The sequence below is a fragment of the Triturus cristatus genome, chromosome 4_1 (assembly GCF_964204655.1).
Source record: "Triturus cristatus chromosome 4_1, aTriCri1.1, whole genome shotgun sequence".
Taxonomy (NCBI): Eukaryota; Metazoa; Chordata; class Amphibia; order Caudata; family Salamandridae; genus Triturus; species Triturus cristatus.
In genome coordinates this window covers 397,151,709-397,172,589 of record NC_140585.1, presented here as the reverse complement: position 1 = coordinate 397,172,589, position 20,881 = coordinate 397,151,709, and the positions used below count along the sequence as shown (strand labels likewise).

General features: G+C 44.3%; 1 protein-coding gene across 1 annotated transcript in view; it reads right to left on the bottom strand.

The window, feature by feature from the left end:
• The window catches only part of EFCAB6 (EF-hand calcium binding domain 6), an 879,195-nt gene that overhangs the window by 498,435 nt on the left and 359,879 nt on the right, over positions 1-20,881 (bottom strand). The window contains exons 11-12 of the mRNA XM_085652469.1: positions 13,895-14,015; positions 1,460-1,630 (exon numbers count right to left, since the gene is read on the bottom strand). Coding sequence (XP_085508595.1) covers positions 1,460-1,630; positions 13,895-14,015 — 292 coding nt within the window. The remainder of the gene's footprint in view (positions 1-1,459; positions 1,631-13,894; positions 14,016-20,881) is intronic.

The window sequence follows — 20,881 nt, the reverse complement described above, 5'->3', positions numbered from 1 at the left end:
AATATTTTATTATATACAAGGCCTACCCTTCTCCGATCAGTATTTAGTATAATGCACCTCATCTTTCAGCTGCAGATATCTAGATTAAGGGTCCAAATGACGTGCAAAAGAGTACAAATAAGGGTGGAGTCCTGTGACTCTGTCTGGCCATACTTTTACACTTTTTGGCATTCACAAAACAGGTGTAATAAGTGGTAAGCCATGTCAGGCGCTGGTTTCCAGGTATACTATCACCTCAAACGTGACGCTTTTAAGCCTGCCTAATCCCTGTGTGTGAAACTGTACATAGCGTACAATTCCACACAGTGGGAAGGGCGTCTGACTGTGGAAAAGCTCATGCATTTCTTTTAATTTCTCTGTAGGAAAACTATTTCTCCCCATGAGGAAGGTTCTTAACTTGCGCCGCCAACAAATAGGGGGGGTTTCATGTTCCCCTTCCAATCCTAGAAGGGGGCTTACTCCAGCCCTTGAAAGGGGTAACTGTCTGACCATTTTCAGGGTGGGAAAGAATTTTAGTTTGTCAATGCCCACAAACTTATATGTTTGTGGGTGTTCACAAACGAACAAGCCAAACCATGCCTTGTAACAGTCATTTCCCTCCCCATGCATGAGATTTACTATCAGTGGCAGCCGCTATTTAAAGCATGGTCGGGCCGGGGGGTGCCACACACGCACACATGCACACTCACTCACACCCATGCATTAATATGCACACACACCTGTTCACATCACACACTCACATATACATATATATGCATACATATATCTACACACACACCAAACATTAAATAGAAACAGAACACTTGCCTTCTGGAGCTTATCTATACGGAAGCCTCAGAGGTTCCAGGAGGGTTGGGACTGCTGCCTCCTCTCAGTCAATGTGAAGTGGTGGGCATCCATACCTCATCACAGAGTGGGATGGGGTCAGAGAGAGTTGCTGATCCCGCCCCACTTTGTGACGATGTGTTAGTGATAGGCACTCGGCTCTGGGCACTTCAAGGCTTGAAGTGTTCCGGTCTGAAGCAATCAATAACGCTCCTCCTCATCATGAGGGAAAGGTACTCCAAGTGCTTTGCCAGGCTGAAGAGGTCCCGCCCACACGATTTGTGACATCGTCAGCCTGGCAAAGTTCAGCTCAGGCAGCCAGTTGCCTCTGTGTTTAGCATATGTATAGCACATGGCTGCCTGACATGAACATAAAGAGTGTCTGTCAGTCTTACCTTTTACCTTTCCTCACAAAGATCACAAAACATGTTATGATTTCTCTCCATAACAAATGTTCAACCTTGCTAACTTATTTACGTTTCTAATAAGGAGGAGGTGACGTTTGAGAATTACACACGCATCTTCCATTTTTCTGGGATTTTGAAAATGTTTATGTTTTGACTAAAACTTTTGACATAAAATATGACTGCTAAAACCGAATATCCACCATTAAAGAGACAATCCGATCACATACCAAGGATTGATGTTCTTCAAAGAGGTGTAAAAACTGATGGTAACTGAGGAATCCTGTGTGTTCAGGATCAAGGATAATCATGAGTTCTTTGAATTCGCCATCTGTTATCCGAAACACTGTACAATCTAAAATACGGCGAAATTCCTTTCTGGTGACCTTCCCGCTTTTACTCTGAAAAACAGACAGAAGCTTCATCATACATTTGTTTCTGAATGGGAAATAAACATAGATGTGGCCAGGTCATTAACTATAACAAAATGTCCTAAGCAAAAATAAATTTTGCAAAGCATCATAATTCTCAAAAAATGATTTGAAAAGGGCAAAGCAAAGTGGATAAACATACAAACGAACTGAACTGACATCAACAGAAACTTGGTACTAGGCTTAGTACCATATTTTGGTCAGAGTCTGCTTTATAACCGAACTTTACAACAGCAGATGACTACAAACACAATGAACAAGTTACTTACCTTCTGTAACAGTCTTTTTGGTGGATGCTCTATCTAACCGGAGATTCTTCACCTTTAGACTATCCCCAGGCACCAGTATGCATCTGGATGATTTAAAACATCAGCATTGCTCCTGCGCACTGGTAGGTGGCACCATGCAGCTTCGCGTTGGCTTCCTTCTGTGCTGGAAGTGTTGAACTAAGCTGCATATTAACGCCACCCCAGTGCACCAACATCAGTTTCATTCTTGACCCTGCCTGCACCCTCGGGCGAAGAGCTCAACAAGAATCAGAGATACCAGTGTGCAGATTCCTAAATTGGGACCTTTTGAGCTTGGAAAAGAGACCATTCCACAAAATGGCAAGGTGGGAAGGCAGTGAGGAATCTGCGGTTAGATCAGAATATCCACCAGAAACCTCATCACCGAGTAACTTGTTCTTCAGATTCCCCACCTTTAGAATAGATATCAAATCAGTGCCTACCAAGGAGGTGGTTGTGTAAAATGGCTCAAGATGAAAAAAACAGGTAGGACCGAAGGTGTGAAATGCCCTTCCCATTGGACCTGGCTGTCAAGGCAGTAGTGCTTTGTGAAAGTGGGCACTGATGCCCATGTTACAGTCTGACAGATATCAAGAACAGGCACTATGGGCCTCATGTAGGAAGCCAAATACCGGTCGGTAACGGCCGAAATTCGGTAAATATCCCGTTACCGACCGATATTTAGGCATTTGCGATGTAGGTGGCAGATTTTCTGGATTCGGTATTTACCGATTCGGAAATTAAGAAATCGGTAAAATACCGATTTGGTAAATACCGAATCCAGAAATGCTATGTAGGGGGCACTCAAGTGAGTGCATCATTGGTGTCTGGATTCGTTATTTACCACCAACTACTAGTTGATGGTAAATGACGAATACCTTTCAAAAAGCATTTTTGTGCTATTTGAAAAGTGCAATGTGGCAGACAAGTATGCCCTTAGGGCATGTATGTGCGCCACATGTGCACACATGCACGAATCAGGGGTGCAACAGGGTGTCAATGTGACACCCTGCCACCCATGATAATGCCTCCCCTATTACCGATTCGGTATTTACCGAATCGGTAATGATAACTGGCTTCCCATTCTTTCCTATGGGCCTCCAGGCCCATAGGAATGAATGGGAAGGGATGCATTATTACCGATTCGGTAAATACCGATTCTTAAATACCGATATTTACTGAATCGGTAATAATTACCGATTGGTTACCTACATTACATTTACCGATTCATAAATATCGAATCGGTAAAATTCGGTATTTATGAATCGGTAAATGTGATGCTACCTACATATGGCCCTATGTGTGCCAACACAGTGGTAGCAGTCTTGATCCTGGAAAAATGGGCCCAAAATCATTATGGAGGCTCCATCTTGGCCAATGGTTAGCAGATCGTAATGTAGAGATCTATCCACCTTGACAAAGTCAAAACAATGGTCTTTGGTGTGAATCAATGAAAAACATTAGGGCTCCCTTGGGGTTCCAGCTGAAGGAGTCTTTCCTTCTCTTAAGAGGGTGAGGCGGAGCAAAGAACTTTGGGACGATGATGGATTGTGGCCACACTTAGAGAGCTGGAAGCTTACTCAGGCAATGAACAGACGTTATAACGAAAAGGAATACAGTCTTCAGACTCAGGAGACATAGTGGACAGCTTTGCTTCAGCTTGAAAGGAGTACACATGAGGAAAGGAAGGGCAACATTGAAATCCCACTGTGATGTCAGAAGAGTTTGGGGGAAACAAATGAGTTAAACCATTTATAAACCTCATCACAACAGGTGATGTCAATTTAAACAAGGAAGGCTGGTCTGGCAAGTGCAATAAGGTCACAAGGACCAACAAATAACCCTTGATGTATGTTGCCCACTGCAAGTTCTTATTGTCCCAAAGATAAAAGAGACAACACATATCCAACAGTTTTACCAGTAACAAGACGGTCAAATGGATGCCCATCTCCTGGCATAACTAGACTTCGTAAAGGGATGCCTGACAGCAAAGATGACATCCACAAATTTAGGAGGAAGATTGAATGCAGTCACCTGTCACTGTCCTGCCGCTCTGCTGCCCTGCTGGTCCAACAGGAGATTGTCCTGAAGCATTACCCTGATTAAAGACAGATGCTCATGCCCAGAAGTTTGGCGTATCAAACTTCCCTGGCCCAAACCAAATCCACTTGGATGAATTGGGCCTTGTCATTCCTGATGATCTTCAGAACTCGGGCAGGAGAGACAGCTACGGAAAGTTAACAGGAGTTCTGTGCTCCATTCTAGGGTGGATGCATCTCTGAGTTGCAGCCTTCTTGGAAATCTCAGCATACCAAAGTTTTGACACCGCCTGTTCTCAATGGTGGCAAAAAAGATCTAGGAACTCCCCATTCCTGAAGATGCCCTGTACCACCTTGGAATGTAACCACCATTAGTGTGCCGCCAGGCACCGCTGGCTGAGTTTATCGTGAGTTCCCTTTAGGGTCCACTTGGTTCTCCCATATTTAAGCCTAACTGCAAGCTGTAGTCTGCTTCGCTTTGAACGTTACACACAGCACGTTGGTTTTGTTCCACAATAATATTTTAGAAGTACAATGCACATGTTTTTGTTTTTTGTTTCTTTTCTCTGGGACTCTCTCTGAACAAATCCCACATGTTCAAACAACATCGGGCCCCTGTTTGTCAGGGATCAGTTGGCAACTTAGCTTGGCATTTAGACACCACATTAGCCCACATCTGCGGTTTTCGAGTTGAACGCCTCATATTATATACCTGAGACTTGCTCTTTGCAGACAGAGAGGGGAACTTCTTGCAGGGGGAAAGGTCCTGAGACAAACGTGCCAGCTTTGTGCAACCGGAGATGCAGATTAACTAATTTCAAATGCCAGGTATAGTGGCTGATTCTAATCCCAGAGATCTCTGATATAACACTCTATCCACATAGTGAGTGTAGGGCAGATATATCATTCACCATGGTAGGACTTCTCATCATGTATAGTTTACTTCTAATGCTAATTATTTTGCTAGCATGGATATGTATTCTAGTTGCAGCACAGTTGTTTCATAATAGAGCACAATAGTTTTAATAAATATTGAAAACTTTCCTCATGCATGAGTGAGTAAACGAAAGGTGACGATCTCTTTCCACGGTTCCCCTGGGGACTCGAGAGCTGTGTTCTGGGGTGCCAAGTTACCTGTTACTCTGAGAAGATTAGGAGGGAAGGTAAGGCACTATGAGCAAGTCGGATATGGGCAAATAGGTACTGATGTGGTATGGTGACTCAGTCCCCGGTTCTGATGTCCTGTGTTCCCAGGCATAGCTCTGTTTCCAAACAGAATCCCTGCAACACTATCTCCCTCTAGTATGACCACTTCCTGCGAAGTGTGGAAAACCTCTGGGCCAGAAAGCACTATTCTCCAAAAATCAAGATGGAGCAAATCTCTCCTTGGTGTGTGTGTCTGTTTAACCTAGCCCAGAGGTGTGGCTAACTACTGACTACACTCCCCTTCTAGCCCCGCTTCTAATCTAATTAGGGGGGCTCCCATCTGGCTAGAGATCAAGGAAGTGGGGGCTGGCCTGGGTCCTATAACAGGCAATGCTATAGGATTTATAGAGCACATGGCGACACAAAGGCATCCCAGAGCTAGCCGAGAAAGGAGGCTATTCCACTGAGGTCAGAGGTATCATCTAGAAATCATTATTTAAAAAGCCAGATCTTGAGAACTTTACAAAAGTGCAGTTCATTGTCCATGGATCAGATAGACAAGGGAAGGGAGTTCCAAAGCTTTACTGAATTAAAGCTGAAATACCGTCCTTCACTTCTAGCTCTTCTAACAGAGGGGACGTGGCCAAATTTAGGATAGAGGACCTAAGTAGCCTGCTAGAGGTATAAAGGGGTAACAAACTGACAAAATAGAAGGACCTTGCTCATGTAAGGCTCTATGAGCAGTGCACAGACATGTGAATTCAGTTCTTAGGGCAATGGGTAGCCAATGAAGATCTATCAAACCCTGTCTGGCTGATTCATACCTGGGGATCCCAAGTAGCGTGCGTGCACCAGCATTTTGAATGACTTGTAGTTTCCAAGTAACTACCCTGGGAGTTCCCAGATGGAGAGAATTGCTGTAGTCCAGGCGAGAGAGTATCAAAGCCTCGAGGTCTGAGGCAGCAAGGGTAGAATCTTGTGCAACATACGCAGGATTCCAAAACAACTGGTCGAGAGTTTGGTAGCTTGGGTTTACACAGTCAGAGTTTTATTGAGCTACACCCCCAAACTTTTCATAGCCGTAAGATATAACCCTCATATATATGTTGGTTGATGGTTGTGCACAAAGTCTCAGGTCATTACTGCCCCAGAATGTCTTCTACTTGACCCTTTGAGAATATTTATTCACACAAAAAAGGGTACAGAACGATCTGCTTGCCAGGCCACAACACTGAAGTAAATACTGCGGTGACCAATACAACACTCAGGCACTTTGTTTCCAAGTCATGGAAAATGTTCATAAGGCCACATAAGGGGTCAGGGTGGGCATCCACCTTTAAGTTAAATTTAGAAAAATAATATTTTTGAACACCAGTACCACAGTACCAGTGCCCGTTACCGCTAAACCCAGCGATGCCCCCATAATGTATTGTAAGGGAGACCGAAGGCCGTGTGCAGCAGGTGTTGGGGTGTAAGGTGCAGAGACTGCCAGAGGCTGATGGTTGGGTGGCCGCAGGAGGTTAGGCACATGGTCTTATGACAGTGTGCAGGAGGGCTATTGGCCGCATGTTGCCTGAGGGTGTTGGGTGCATGCTCAACTTTGAATATGAAACAGAAAACAAATATTCACTTAAAAAAAGGACAAAGTGGTGTTACAGCTAGATGTTGAAATGAAATGAGAACTATTGTTTAAAAAATGCTGACATCTGCTAGATATAGCTTAGTAAATTAAGTATAGTTTGCCCCACATCTATGCACTGCTTATGACCTCACATAATACATCACTCGTGACATGTTAGACGACAGCCTGATGAAATAGTCCATTCATTGTGACAGCATCTCATAGAGTTTTGTGGGCTTGAAGTAATTTAACACACCATTCATGTGCCCAATTTACTATCACAGGTCAAGCGATAATGGACATAACCTTTGTGTAAACTTGCTAGCCAGACTACATAAACTATAACTCGCACTGGTAACATGCACAGTGCTCTCATAAATTATGTCTTTTGAGATCTCATGATTGTTATGAATGCTACGATTTACCGTGGTATAATTGATGTAATATGAGAGGGTATAAGCTGTGCATGGGGAAGGCATGAGTTTAGTTCATGTAGTCTTGCTAGTGAGCTCAAAACAATGTGTACGGATGTGCGCGAAACATAGTAAGTTTTGGGTAGGGCACAAATTATGACTGAGTTATAACTATAACTTTAGAATTTCTAATGTTTGTGTAGTTTAACCATTTGTGTGCGTTAGACGGCTGGGAGCCATCTAACGCTGCCCTCCAACCCCCCTCCACGTCATCTAATGACGTCAGAGATGCAACCGGACGTGCTGGAAGCCATTTGCTTCCAGCGCATCTACAAGAGAAGGTGAGTTTCTCTCTGGGGAGGGAGTATTTTCAAACAAAGAGGCATCAGGGGAAAAGAAAGGGTTTTCCTTTCCTCCGATGTTTCTTTGGAGCATTCCTGCTGCACGATCACGCACGGGGTGTGATCGCGCAGCAGGAATGCCCACAAGACATCAGTTTGATTTTGCCAGAGAGCGGCCCCTTGGGAAAGCGGTTTTTTGCATTTCTGTTGCACGTTTCTGCCCCCAAGCAGGCAGATAGTATATATTTTTTTTCAGCAGCAAATAGGCCACCTGGGATTTTATTTTTTAATGTTGGGGAGCAGCCCCTTGGAACAGGGTAACTCCTCATTACTGGGGTGATAATTTTCGCCGTTTTAGTCCTCCTTGGGGCCAGATCAGCCTTATGTTCTTAGGCCCATTTGCCCCCAGTGGGGGCAGAAGCCATTAGACACCAGGGATTTCTTTTGTATATCTATTTCGGCGATGTTGGGGAGCGGCCCCTTGGGGAAGGTTCACTCCCCTTTATCGGGCAGATTTTTTTGCCCGTTTATGCCCCCCTTGGGGGCAGATCGACCTTGTGTTTTTAGGTCCATCTGTCTTCAAGGGGGCAGAAGTCACTAGACACCAGGAGTTTATTTTTAAGCAATGTAAGCGATGTTGAGGGAGTGGCTCTTTGGGTTTCTCCCATTGAGTGGGGTGATTATTTTGGCCGTTTTTGCCCCCCTAGCGGGCAGATCTGCTTTATGTTTTTAGACCCAGAAGCAACTAGACGGCAGGGATGCTGAATGTTGTTGTTGGGGAGCGGCCCCTTGGGCAAGGGCTGTGCCCCTTTTAGGAGGTGGTTATTTTAGCTGTATCTGCCCCCCTTGGGGGCAGATCTGCCTTATGCTTTTAGGTCCACTTGCCCCCAAGCCAAGGGGGGCAGAAGCCACTAGACACCAAGGACGTTGGTTTCACTAAGTTGTTGTTTTTGAGGATAGGCCCCTTTTGGGAGTGCATGTTTTGGCTTTATTTTTAGGTCCATCTGCCCCCCAGCTTGGCTGGTAGATTATGTGTGGATTGGTGCATTATTTGCATATGTGATTGTAATGTTCTATTTCTCCTTTTTATTCTAGTACAAAGCTTTTGATTCCGGTTTGTGGTTTCGGCAGTGGTTTATCTGCAGTTTGTGTAGTTGCAAGTGTTTGGTAAGAAAAATATTTTTGTTGTGTTTACTCCAAATGAGTATTATTGTCATGCATGAATGATTTTGTTTTGTAAGTGGTGTCATAATAGCAGCATATTTAGCTTATGTTATAAGTGTAAAATTATTTTTTAATTTGTGCACGATGTGTATTGCGTTGTCTCATGTGTAATTTTCGTATTCTATTTAAGTGGGATATTGTTGGTTCTTGCTGCGTCTGTGCTGAGTAGGTGGTGGTGAGTCTAGCTGCTTCTGGCAAGTGGGTGGTATTGTTTTAGAGTATATAGGTCTTTGTGTTAAAGCCACATTTTGTTTATAACTTATTTTACAAAGTGTTTGTTGTTGCTGACTTGTTTTTCAAGTTACCTTTATTAGTAAGGATTATGGCTAGCCGCAGGATTACTACTCGGCAGATGGTTGGTATGCTTTTTTGAATTTTCCTCCGACCTTGATCATGAGACTGACAGTGCATCTAAGGCAGAGGAGGAAGTGCAAGATTCTGGCAGTGAGTTTTCTGTCCACAAGGAATCATCTGATGACGAAGCTACTCTTGGTGCGGATGAAGTGCCTGTTTTAGAGGAAGTCACTGATGTGTCGATGGTGCAGCAAAAGGCATCTGGATTGCAGCCTGGGGTTCTTGGTTGATCCAAACATGGTGCAGCCGATGTTGCCTGCCTTTAGTGGTGATGTAGGGTGTAGAGTGAATTGTGAAACGTTTTTGCCTATACAGTTTATGGATGATGTATTTTTGGCTAAGATTGTTGAGCAGACTAATTTGTATGCTGAACAGTATTTGAGGGACAACAGTGACAGACTTAGGCCCGCTCTAGAGCTACCTGGTGGACTCCCACAAATCTGGATAAGATAAAGAAGTTTTTGGGTTTAACTTTTTTGATGGGCTTGATAAAGAAGCCATCCCTGTTTTCATATTGGTCTACCAGTCCCTTGATGGCAACAGCCATATTTCCTGCAATTATGAGTCATGTTCGGTATTTACTTTTGCTTCGGATGCTGCATTTTGTTGATAATGCTCCGGCGTTGCCACGAGATCACCCTGACTGTGACCATCATTTTAAGATTCGGCCTGTCCTTGACCACTTTGTAGATCGGTTTTCAGAGATCAATACTCCAGGGAAAGAAATAGCTATTTATAAGTCTTTGGTCATGTTCAAGGGCTGTTTGGATTTTAGGAAGTACTCTCCTAGCAAGAGGGCACGTTATGGAATTAAGATGTATATGTTGTCTGAGAGTAGGGCAGGATATGTCTATAATTTCCGCGTGTACACTAGTAGGGATTCCACTATTGACCCCGCTGGTTGTCCATCCACTTTAGGAGGTTCAGAGAAAATTGTGTGGGATCTTGGTAGAGGACTTTTTAACCAAGGTCACCACTTGTACCTACATAACTTTTATACTGCTGTGCAATTGTTTAAGGAATTGTTCAAAGTGGACACTTGCTTGTGGCGTAATCTGCTCTAACCATAAAGATTACCCAAAAGAGCATGTTTGCTAAATGCTCGAGAGGGGACAGTGCAGTGCCTTGTGTAGTGATGAACTGCTAGCTGTGAAATTTGTGTACAGGAGGGATGTCTACATGCTGACTACCATCTATGATGAAAGTACTTCACCTGTGACTGTTTGGGGTCAGGTTGCTGAAGTGCGCAAACCTGTGTGCATTGTAGACTACAATAGGCACATGGGTGGTGGAGATAGAGTAGATCAGAGGTTGGAACCTTACACTGCTGTCAATAAGACTTACATTTGGTTTAAGAAGTTGGCCACCCATCTCTTCAACTTAACAACTTTTAATGCTTTTGTTGTGTTCAAGGAGTTTTCTCCAGCGTCAAGGATGATTTTTGGTCAGTTTCAGGAGTCTGTGATAGGCAGCGTTATTGTAGTGGAACAGGCAAGTGTTCCTAGAGTTGGAGTGGAGGAGGATGGGGCGCGATTGAAAGATCACCACTTTCCATATTTAATTCCTCCCTCACCCAAAAAAACACAATCCTTGTAAGAGATGTAGAGTCTGTTTGCGAAGAAGTACACAGAAGGAGACTCATATGCAGTGTGCTGATTATCCTTCTAATCCTGGGCTGTGTGGGCCCACATGTTTCAGATTGTATCACACTAAAAAGAGTTTTTGGGAGCAACCATGAGTCTAATAGGGAACTGCCTGGTCTGTATTGTTTTATATTTGTAGTTCTGGTTCACGGTTGGCATTAGAATGATGTATTTAGTTACCGCTGTTGAGTTTGTAGTTATAGTTTTTAATCTATTTCCAATGGGGTTGTGTTTCCTTTCTTATTAAAATAAATAATTGATGACAATGTGCATGGATTTGGTGTTTGGCATGGTGGTGTGTATGGACTGGCTGTCATGGACTGGTGCTTAGCTGGTGGTGTACATGGACTGGTGCTTGCCTGGCGGTGTGCGTGGACTGGGGAGTGGCTGGCGGTGTGCATGGACTGACATTTAGCTGGTGGTGTGCGAGGACTGGGGCTTGGCTGGTGGTGTGTGTGGACTGGCATTTAGCTGGTGGTGTGTGTGGACTGGGGCTTGGCTGGTGGTGTGCGTGGACTGAGGCTTGGCTGGCAGTGTGCGTAGACTGGCGCTTGGATGGCGGTGTGCGTGGACTGGCGTTTGGCTGACAGTGTGTGTGGACTGGAGTTTGGCTGGCGGTGTGAGTAGTGACTTGCTGCTGGTCATTACACACACTGCTAGCCAAGCGCCACTGCACACGCTAGGTCAACCGCCAGCCAGTGTGATTGCTGTGTCAATCATGTGGACGTATGAATGTGATGGGCACTTGAATGGGACTGTCTGTTGATGTGAATGTTGTAATTTGCTGGGCCTGCGGCTGGTGGTGTGAATGGCCTTGTGTGTGTCAAGTATGAAAGGTGTGTGAATGGCCTTTATAGAAGTTGGTGCCTAGCTTTGGCTTTACAGCTCACGAGCTGTGAGTCAGTGGTTCAGGTTTTTAACCTTTTAATTATTAACAGTACATTTCCTTTTTGTGAAATCTCTTGTTAATAAAATGTTACGCTCTGAACCTTCACTCACCCTGTGCCAAATCCAACCAGTATGTTTGTGTACTTAAGGAATAGTTAGTTTGAAGTAATATTTGTCTTTTCTGTCTTTCTCTCCCATGGTGTACATTGTCTCTACATTGTCTGTTGATGTGAGTGTTGTAATGTGCTGGGCCCGCAGCTGGTGGAGTGAACATGTGTGTCAGGTATGAAAGGTGTGTAAATGGCCTGTTACAGAGGTTGGTGCCTTGATATGGCTTTACAGCTCACGAGCTGTGAGTCATTAGTTCAAGTTTTTAACCTTTTAATTATTAACAGTATATTTCCTAAAATATAAATTTTGAACCTTTCACTCACCCTCGTGCCAAATCCAACCAGTATGTGTGCATACTTGAGGAACAGATGGATAGGCAGTATTATTTGTCTTGTACGTCTTTCTGTGCCTTGGTGTAGTTTGTCTCTGGGGAAAATCTACCAACTTTAGATATTTATGTAAACAAGAAGAATGGGGAGTACTGGGTGGTATGCCTCTCAAGGATCCCAACAACTTTTTTTACTCACAATGCCATGCAAACCTCAAAATGTGACTTTAGTCCCACATTTTCCTTGCATTACTGAGTCATAATCTACTGATATCAGAAAAACCAAACTTTTCTACCACTCAGCATTCCCCCAGGTCTCCCGATAAAAATGGTACCGCACTTGTGTATGTGGGCCAAGTACCCACAACAGGTAAAGGCTCAAAACATATTGTGGAGACATCAAAATTACCTATCACAAAAAAACCTGTTTTTGCAAGGGAATGATCTGGGTTTTTCACCCCGGGCTCGACGGCCATCTAGGGAAACCTACCAAACCCAGACATTTCTAAAAACTAGGCACCAGGGGGAGTCCAGGGGCTTATGACGTTATGTCTTGTGTGGACCCCCCAACATTTTCCTACCCAGAATCCCTTCTAAACCTCAAATTTAGTTGAACAAAAATCACATTTTTCTCACGTTTCTGTGTAGGAAAGTTGTGGGATCACCGGGCTGAAACAAATTTCCTACTGTCCAGTGTTCCTCCAGGTTTCCTGATAATAATGGTACCTCACTTGTGTGGGTGGGTAAGTAACTGCGACAGGCAAGGGCCCAAAACATATTGTGGAAACATCAAAATTACCTATCACTAAACGACCTGGTTTTGCAAGGGGGGTCACCTGGGTTTTTGAATCTGGACTCGGCGGCCATCTAGAGAAACCTACTAAACCCAGACATTTCTAAAAACTAGACACCCAGGGGGGCCAGGGAGGTATGGCTTGCATGGAACCCCTAAAATTTCCAACCCAGAATCCCCTGCAAACCTAACATTTAGCTGAAAAAACTGCATTTTTCTCACGTTTCTGTGTAGGAAAGTTGTGGGATCACGGGCTGACACAAATTTCCTACCACCCCACATTCCCCCAAGCTACCCAATGAAAATTGTACCTCACTTGCGTAGGCCAAGTACCCATAACAGGGAAGGGACCAAAACGTATTGTGGAGACATCAAAATTACTAATCACAAAACTACCTAGTTTTGCAAAGGGGGCACCTACGTTTTTGGTCCCGGGCTCGGCAGCTATCTAGGGAAACCTACCAAACTCACACATTTCTGAAAACTAGGCACCTGGGGGAGTCCAGAGATGTGTGGCTTGCATGGATTCCCAAACGTTTTCCTTAACTGAAAAAATCTAAATTTCCTCACAATTCTGTGTGGGATCACCGTGCCGGCACATATGTCTTACCACACAGCGTTCCCCCTGGTCTCCTGATAAAATGATACAGCAGCTCAGTTATTGGCTCTGGGTTCCTAGGGTTCTTCGAAGGATCCAGTGGAAGTAATGGTATATTGCTTTAAAAAAACTGTCATACTTAGAAGAAGTTAGAGGTGAAAACGTTGGCACAAATTGCTGTTTTTTTAAACTCAATTTCAACAGTTAGTAGAATAAAAAAAAATTGAAGCATCTACACAAATTACCCCTTGCTGAATTTAGAATTTTGTCTACTTTTCAGCTCTGGTCTTGGTTTGTACATTTTATTTTGAAATGAATAAACAAATATGATTCTTAAGCTTAAAAAGCTGTGTGCGATGGGAAAATCAGTGCTGCAGAGAAGTGTGAATTGATGTGATACAAACGTTTGTAGGCTCCATTTCTATAATAACAAAATCTGTTAACTTACATCATCCAACACAAGAAATGCTTTCCTTAGAGAGGGATATGCTTCATGCATGTGCTTTTGCATTTTTCTTAGGATATGGTCATTAGAAAAATCATGTTCCTTTGTGGTCACTGGATTTGTACTGAAATAGAAAAATAACTAAGTCAAAGCATGTTATTTTGAATCATCTGGTCATGCAAGTTATCTTGGTTTCAAAAAATGGCAGATGCAGATTAACAATGGAGTACCACAAAATTCTGAAATAATTGAAAGGGGTCAGAAGCTCAGAAGGGCAAATCTGGTGTGTTGAGTGGAATTCCTCTTAAGGGGATTGATATTAAAAGCTATGTATTACGGAGCCAATACTGAAATTCCTGTGATTATCCCTGTTGGTAGCGCCACAGTATTTTAAAAAACGATGGACTCTAATGTAGACCACAGTAACTACCAGCATGTTCAAATAATTCAAGAATTCCATCCATCATGTTTGATCCTTCTTAGTAAAATGACCCCAGAAACTAACAATAAAATCTCTATTAATGTAATAAGGCTGCTCCTTACCTTTCATGAGAACAAAGTAAAGTCACACATTTGCAAAAATAAGATGTGTCAGTCAGCTTTCTGACGAGACCCTTGGAAGTCACAAATGTTATGCTTTCATTTTCAAATTAACCTAAGAATTGCTTTGTGATCTCACTGAGATGGGATCATAGCATTTTCCTCCACGTTTTGGGAGAGGGTGCCTTTGTGGAGTTTCTCTGGCAACCTTAGTTCAGCCTCTAGTTAACTCCTCCTCTCACTCCTGCCCTTGCCCAGACTACATAGTGAGACCTCTCTCAGCACTTGTTACTGCCCTCTTTAATTCTCCATTGGGGTTCAGGTCATATTACATCACTCTATCCTGCTTTCTCCTCATTCTCAGTCTCAGTGCTCCCTGGGAAGATATCCTTCTTGACATCTGCAATGTCCATATTGTATTCCCTTGTTTAGTACATCTGTGTCCCATCATCATCTGCCACATGGAGTAAAGTTTCTTCTTCTCTGATGCCTGGCCTTCCTTCTCACAACTTTCTGTGTTTTTACCTAGGTATTTATTTTCCTATTGTTAAGGATTTAACTGCCAGCTGTCTGTCATTTCAGCTGAAAATGAGTTTGAAGAGTTTACCCCACTGTCGTGGACTGTTGTGTTCCCTGAATAACTCAGATATCATTTGGCAGTCTCGTCCCATTCTAAGGTTTATCTGTGGTAAAACTTGAATGAACGGAAGCTTGATCGTCTTGAAGATAACTGTTTCCTTTGGTCTCACTTTCCCCATTATTATTTTTTTACATCTTCATAAAAGCAAACTCTTATGAGGGGGTCTAGAATGCTCTACTTGTGGACTTTCTTTGGGCCTTAAAAGTTGTTAGCTTCTGAGTGCAGCTATGCTTGATTGATGGATCTTACAGATGATTTCTGAAGAAAGCTGCAGCTTTTAGACGAGGGCTATCATGTTGTCACCTTCTGAACCTCTAGGGACACCCCAGTAACTGAGTACATTGTTGTGACAGGAGCAATAATTTGGACCCTTCTGTTTTTCCTGCAGATCAATATCTTGCTCTTTTATAGCCACCACTTTCGCCCATATCTGGGTCACTACGTTGGTCACACATGCATTACTTGTTTATGTCGTATCTCCTTTATTAGAACCTGTACAAGCAGTGCCCACCTCTACATTAATTTCTTTAAGAACTGCCCCACAAAATGGGCCAATTTGGGGGTCTGGACAATTATATGCATTATTTTCAGTGATTCCCACAGCAGAGGTATAGCCTTTCAGTTACGATATATCCTTGCCCTTGGATCTTTTATTATCAGACAGCCAGGATTTCCAAATGGCTCCTTATTTCAGCTTCCACATGACATTGGTGGTCCTCCATCCCAGGGCAGCCACTGATTCTATCTGTGTAGTACTTTTAGTGTGTTTGCCCGACAAGTCTAGGCTCCACTCTAACCACTTCACATTTTATCGCCCCAACTAGCATCCCCTGTCAGATCAGTTGTATTTAGTAAGTGCGTGAATCAGAATATGCAGTGTCCCCCTGCCCCATCGCAGATTTAAAGGATCTGAGAGACACCACTTGGGGGTCAGGAACTTGCTGCAGCTAGGTTCAGGAGCTGGTTGGGGAGCTTTTTATGTCTGTAAGGCTCAGATCAGGAAGCCAGCAGACTAGCCCTTGGAGTCACTCTGGGGTCCTGGGTTCAAGATGAAGTTGCAGGTCCAGTTCTTCTTCTGCAGGAAATGGGTCAGGTCAGCACAGCAGAGCAGAGCAGCAGTTCTTTCAGAGCAGCAGTCCAGTAGTGTGGCAGTTCATATAGCAGCACTGCAGTCCTTCTTCCTGGCAGAGTATCCAAGGGTTCAGAAGTGTATTGAAGAGTTGGTTTTTGAGGTCCTACTTTTATACTCTGGTGTCCTGGCTCTAGAAGGTGGGAGAAGCTTCTAAACAGTGGCTTTGAAATGCATTAAACTCCCTGCCTTCCTTGCCCTGGCTCCAAGCTGGCTTAAGTGTCAATACAGGGTTGTTAGGCCTTTTGTGTGAAGGCAGAGTACAGGCTATTCAGTTGTAAGTGGGGCTGTGCTCACCTCCAACCCTCTGCCCCCCTCCCCCCCATTCTTGAGAAGATTGCCCATTCAGGCCCCTATTGTGTGACAGTCTGGGAGGAATGCACAAAGGTTGTCAGTTACACCCAGTCATGTGACCCAGGCCAGGCTATAGGCACAAAAGGGCTCAGGGAAGAAAACTGACAACTTTCTAAAAGAGGCATTTTTAGGTCTCGCCTGACCCAGCGCATGCGCTGGTCTGGTGAGTCTTTTAGTAAGGGCTTCAAAAAATGCTACCATGGCCGGCCTAGAGCTTGAGTGCATGTGAACGGGCACACGCTTGCAAGCTGAGGCACCATATGGCTTTCCTCGTCATGTTCATTAAGCACATCGCTGGCCGCGCTTGATCGCGATCACTTTCGCGGCCGCTTTAATGTTCTCAGTGAGCCGCGTTACTTTGCTTTGCTTTGAAATTGCTTTGCTCCGCTTTGATGTTCTCAGTGAGCCGCGTAACTTTGCTTTGCTTTGAAATTGCTTTGAAATAACAATGCTTGTTATTTCAGGGTAACCATCAAGGCACTGCATTTGCTCGCGACAAACATCTCGCAAACAAGCTCAGCGATCACAGACGCGCCTCGGGCTGCCTGCGTCTATTTGACAGCGCAAGACTCTTCCTAAAATAGAGCAGCGGTCGCTGAGCTGTGCTTCCATCAAGTACCCTCTGTCTCTAGCCCTTCCACAATGGCTGTCTCTCTATTCTTCTCTCCCTGTCACCTCTGCAAGCGTCTCCTTTCTTCATGCCTTCCCGTGCTTTGTTGACAGTGTCACTCTCTGCTCTCCTAATGCGCCCCCTCTCCTGAAGTTCCTCCCTCCCGTCACTCTCTCCCTCCTTCCCTTGTTCTGTCTGTAACAGCGTCACTGCTTCTCCCACTCCTGTCCGCAAGCGGCTTCTCCTACTCCCTCGCTGTCTGACACCCTCTCCCATCCTGCCGTCTCCCTCAGCCCATCTCCCATCCTGCCATCTATCTCACCCTCTCTCTCCCATCCTGTCATCTCTCTCACCCTCTCTCTCCCATCCTGTCATCTCTCTCACCCTCTCTCTCCCATCCTGCCGTCCCTCTCACCCTCTCTCTCTCCCATCCTGCCGTCCCTCTCACCCTCTCTCCCAGCTCATCTGCCAGGCTCCCTCTGTCAGACCCCCCCCTGCCTTCATCCACTGCCCTCTTCTCTTTCTCTCTGCCCTCTGTCTCCCCCTCCGCTAGCCCGTCTGTCTTTCCTTCCTTTGACAGTAACAGTCTGCTTTTCTTTTTCTCCGCTCCCCTCTTTCTCTGTCCTCCTTTGTGCCCTCCCTTTAGTCTCTGTCCTCGTTCTCTTGCGGCTTCTGCCGTCCACCATCTATGCCTCTCTCTCCCATCCCATCTACCCCTCTCCACTCACTCTTTCTCTCATTGTCTCTCTCTCTCTCCATCCTCTCTGCTACCCCTTTCTCCCTCTTACTATCACACCGACTTTATACTGTTCTCCCTCTCACCCTCTCATTCTATCTGATCTAACCCTTTTGTCTCTCTATTACTAATTATCCCTTTCTCAAATTCTCCCTCTCGCTCTAACATCCCATCTACTACCCCACGCTCCTGCTCTCAATGTCACAGTGGGAGAGTACTGTTCTCTCTCCTCGCCTGTCTACTAGCCCTATCTCTGACACCCAGACGCTGCTACTCCTTCTTTCTCTCTCCCTCATTTCCCCTGCGTTCCCTCTCTCTGCACCCCTCTTTACGCCAGGGCCTTTCTCTCCTCTCTTCCCCAGCTATGCCTCCTTAACTCTGCCCTTGAAAAGGATGGTAGTAGGTAAGGTCAGGGCCACTGGAATTATGCGATTCTGCTGCCATGGCGATTTTCGCATAATTTTGTCTTCGCCGCATTTGCCACGTCATCCATCATCTGCAGATTGCAATAAAAACACATTTTTATTTTTCAAACGGATAAAAAGTTACAAAAACTATAGCGACTCAGATTCCTGCGCATGCACCGGAATGCTTTTCGCTAGATTTGACTCGCATTTTTAAGTTACTTATTGCTGTATTTGGGTTTTAAATTGTAACTAATAAAGTGCACCATATTCCCAGACACTATTGCCAGGTGTACAAATATTGAAGTAAAACTATGATAAAATGTGCCGAATTATGCTGCTTAATTTGCCTTTTCTTGCTGCATAATTTGTGCAACCCTGCCACTTAATTTGGTCCTTTTCCGTCACGCAATTGTAGTGGCCCTGGATAAGGAGTAAAGCCAATGGTAGGTGCAGTAGGCTTCATGGGTTCACCGAAAAAGTCATGCCAGATTTCATAAGTTTAAAATACATAAATTAAATAAATAAACAAACAATGAGGGCGACTAAAAATATGTGCACTGGCTGCAGAATTGGATGAGTTGGGCAAGAACAGCCACAATCCAATGTAATGGAGCGCTTCAACAGACAATATTTCATTTCGCGGTTGCACCACCAATTTCTACACTAATGTACACCAGTGAACTGTGACATAAGCAGAAGCCAGAAGGGCAATGTCAGGTTCTCCATTTATGAAGTGGACCAGAGGAACCAACACATTTTTATTGTTTTTTTATTATTACAATGTTTCGATACGCTAGACAGCAGCTACACTTTTCTACAACATAACTTTAACACATTGGCATTGCCAATAGCTCTTGCTAAACACTTAAAAGGTCCCAAAGGCGAGACCTATTGGGTATGCCAATGCTTGTTATATTTATGATTAAAAAAAGCCTGTCTTTATCATTAACTAGGGCTCTTCACCACAATTCCAAATACACCAAACATGAGATAGCTGCCAGCTCCCAATTGGAAATTACACCTTATCAAATGTAATAAGGAATCCCAATGCTATCCTATGAGAGGTGTAGGCCTCATAGTAGTGACAAACGTTAGGAGTTTTCCACTACCAGGACATGTAAAAAGTAAAATTACATGTCCAACCTTTTCATTACACAGCACCCTGCTCAATGGGCTGCCTACGGCCTAACTTAGGGGTGACTTAAATATAATACAAGGGAATTTAAGGTTTGGCAAGGGGGTTTAAATGCCAAGTCGACACAGCAGTTTGAAACTGCATTCAGGCTGCAATGGCAGGCCTGGTACATGTTTTAAGGTGCTACCTAAGTGGGTGGCACAATCAGTGATGCAGCCCATTTGTAGTATTTAATTTACAGGCCCTGGGTACCTGTAGTACCACTTTACTAGGGACTTAAAAGTAAGTTAAATGTGCCAATTGGGTAAAAGTCAATGTTAAAATGTTTTAGATGAGAGAGCACAAGCAGTTGAGCACTGGTTAGCAGTGGTAAAGTGCACAGAGTTCTAAGGCCAACAAAAACAAATTCAGCAAAAAATAGGAGGAGGAAGGCAAAACGTTTGGGGGTGACCCGGAAGATATATATATTTCAGGTACATAAGAGTTAAGAATATTAAATCTATACTTCCCTATATACATCAACCTTTTGATATTTTGTCCCTCAATACTTTGGCTATGATATTAAAGTATCACAATATTCCCTACACACTATTCCAGACTACAGCCTTCCTACTGGGTCTGCCTCAGAGTTTCTTCAGGGACCCCATTCAAAGTCCACTTCCCTCCTCCTCTGCCACTCCACGTGGGTCTTTGCCACCTTTCCACCTCAGGAGTTTATGGCTTTCTACTCCTTTGCCTGTGCATGCTTTCTCTGGCTTGATACCAGGACCTAGAGCAATTGGCAGGACAATCTCAGGCACTCAGGGCTGCATCTCAGTCTCCTCATGCCTCCTCAGGGAAATGGGGAGTGGGTCCACAATTCTTTCTGCGTCAGGTACGGATCCCCAGGCCACTAACATGGTGTCAGCCATCCTCTGCTTTGGGATCTCACACCCTCTGAAGCTCGTTCTACATGTCCCAGAGGTACCTCTCACTTCCTAACAACAATACTTCGTGGAGTGGTACCACGACTGTTTTGTTCCTCACAGTAGCTCCTCTTCTGGAGCTTAGTGAGTCCCTCCATGAGCTCTTTATCTGCCAAACATGGTGCCCATCCTCAGGCTCTCACTGCCTCCTGGCTGCCTGTTTCTCCAAGTTCAGTTGCGTCCTCTCGGCTGACTGCCTCTTTTCATTCCCTGATGTTGCTTGGACACTCCTGTTTACTTTTGGTGCATTTTGTGATCGTTTACCAAGGAGAAGGAAGCTCTCCAGAAACGGACTCTGCATTCCTGACCTGACCATGCTCAACATTGAGTTTTTCTTTTCAAAGGTGGTAATAAATTCACCAACAGCTTGGGCCAATACATATCAAATCGGAACTCTGGCCTTGATTTGTACAGTACACACTTAGAGGTTTTACCAAAACCAAAGAAAGCCAACTTATGTGTGTGTCTACTGAA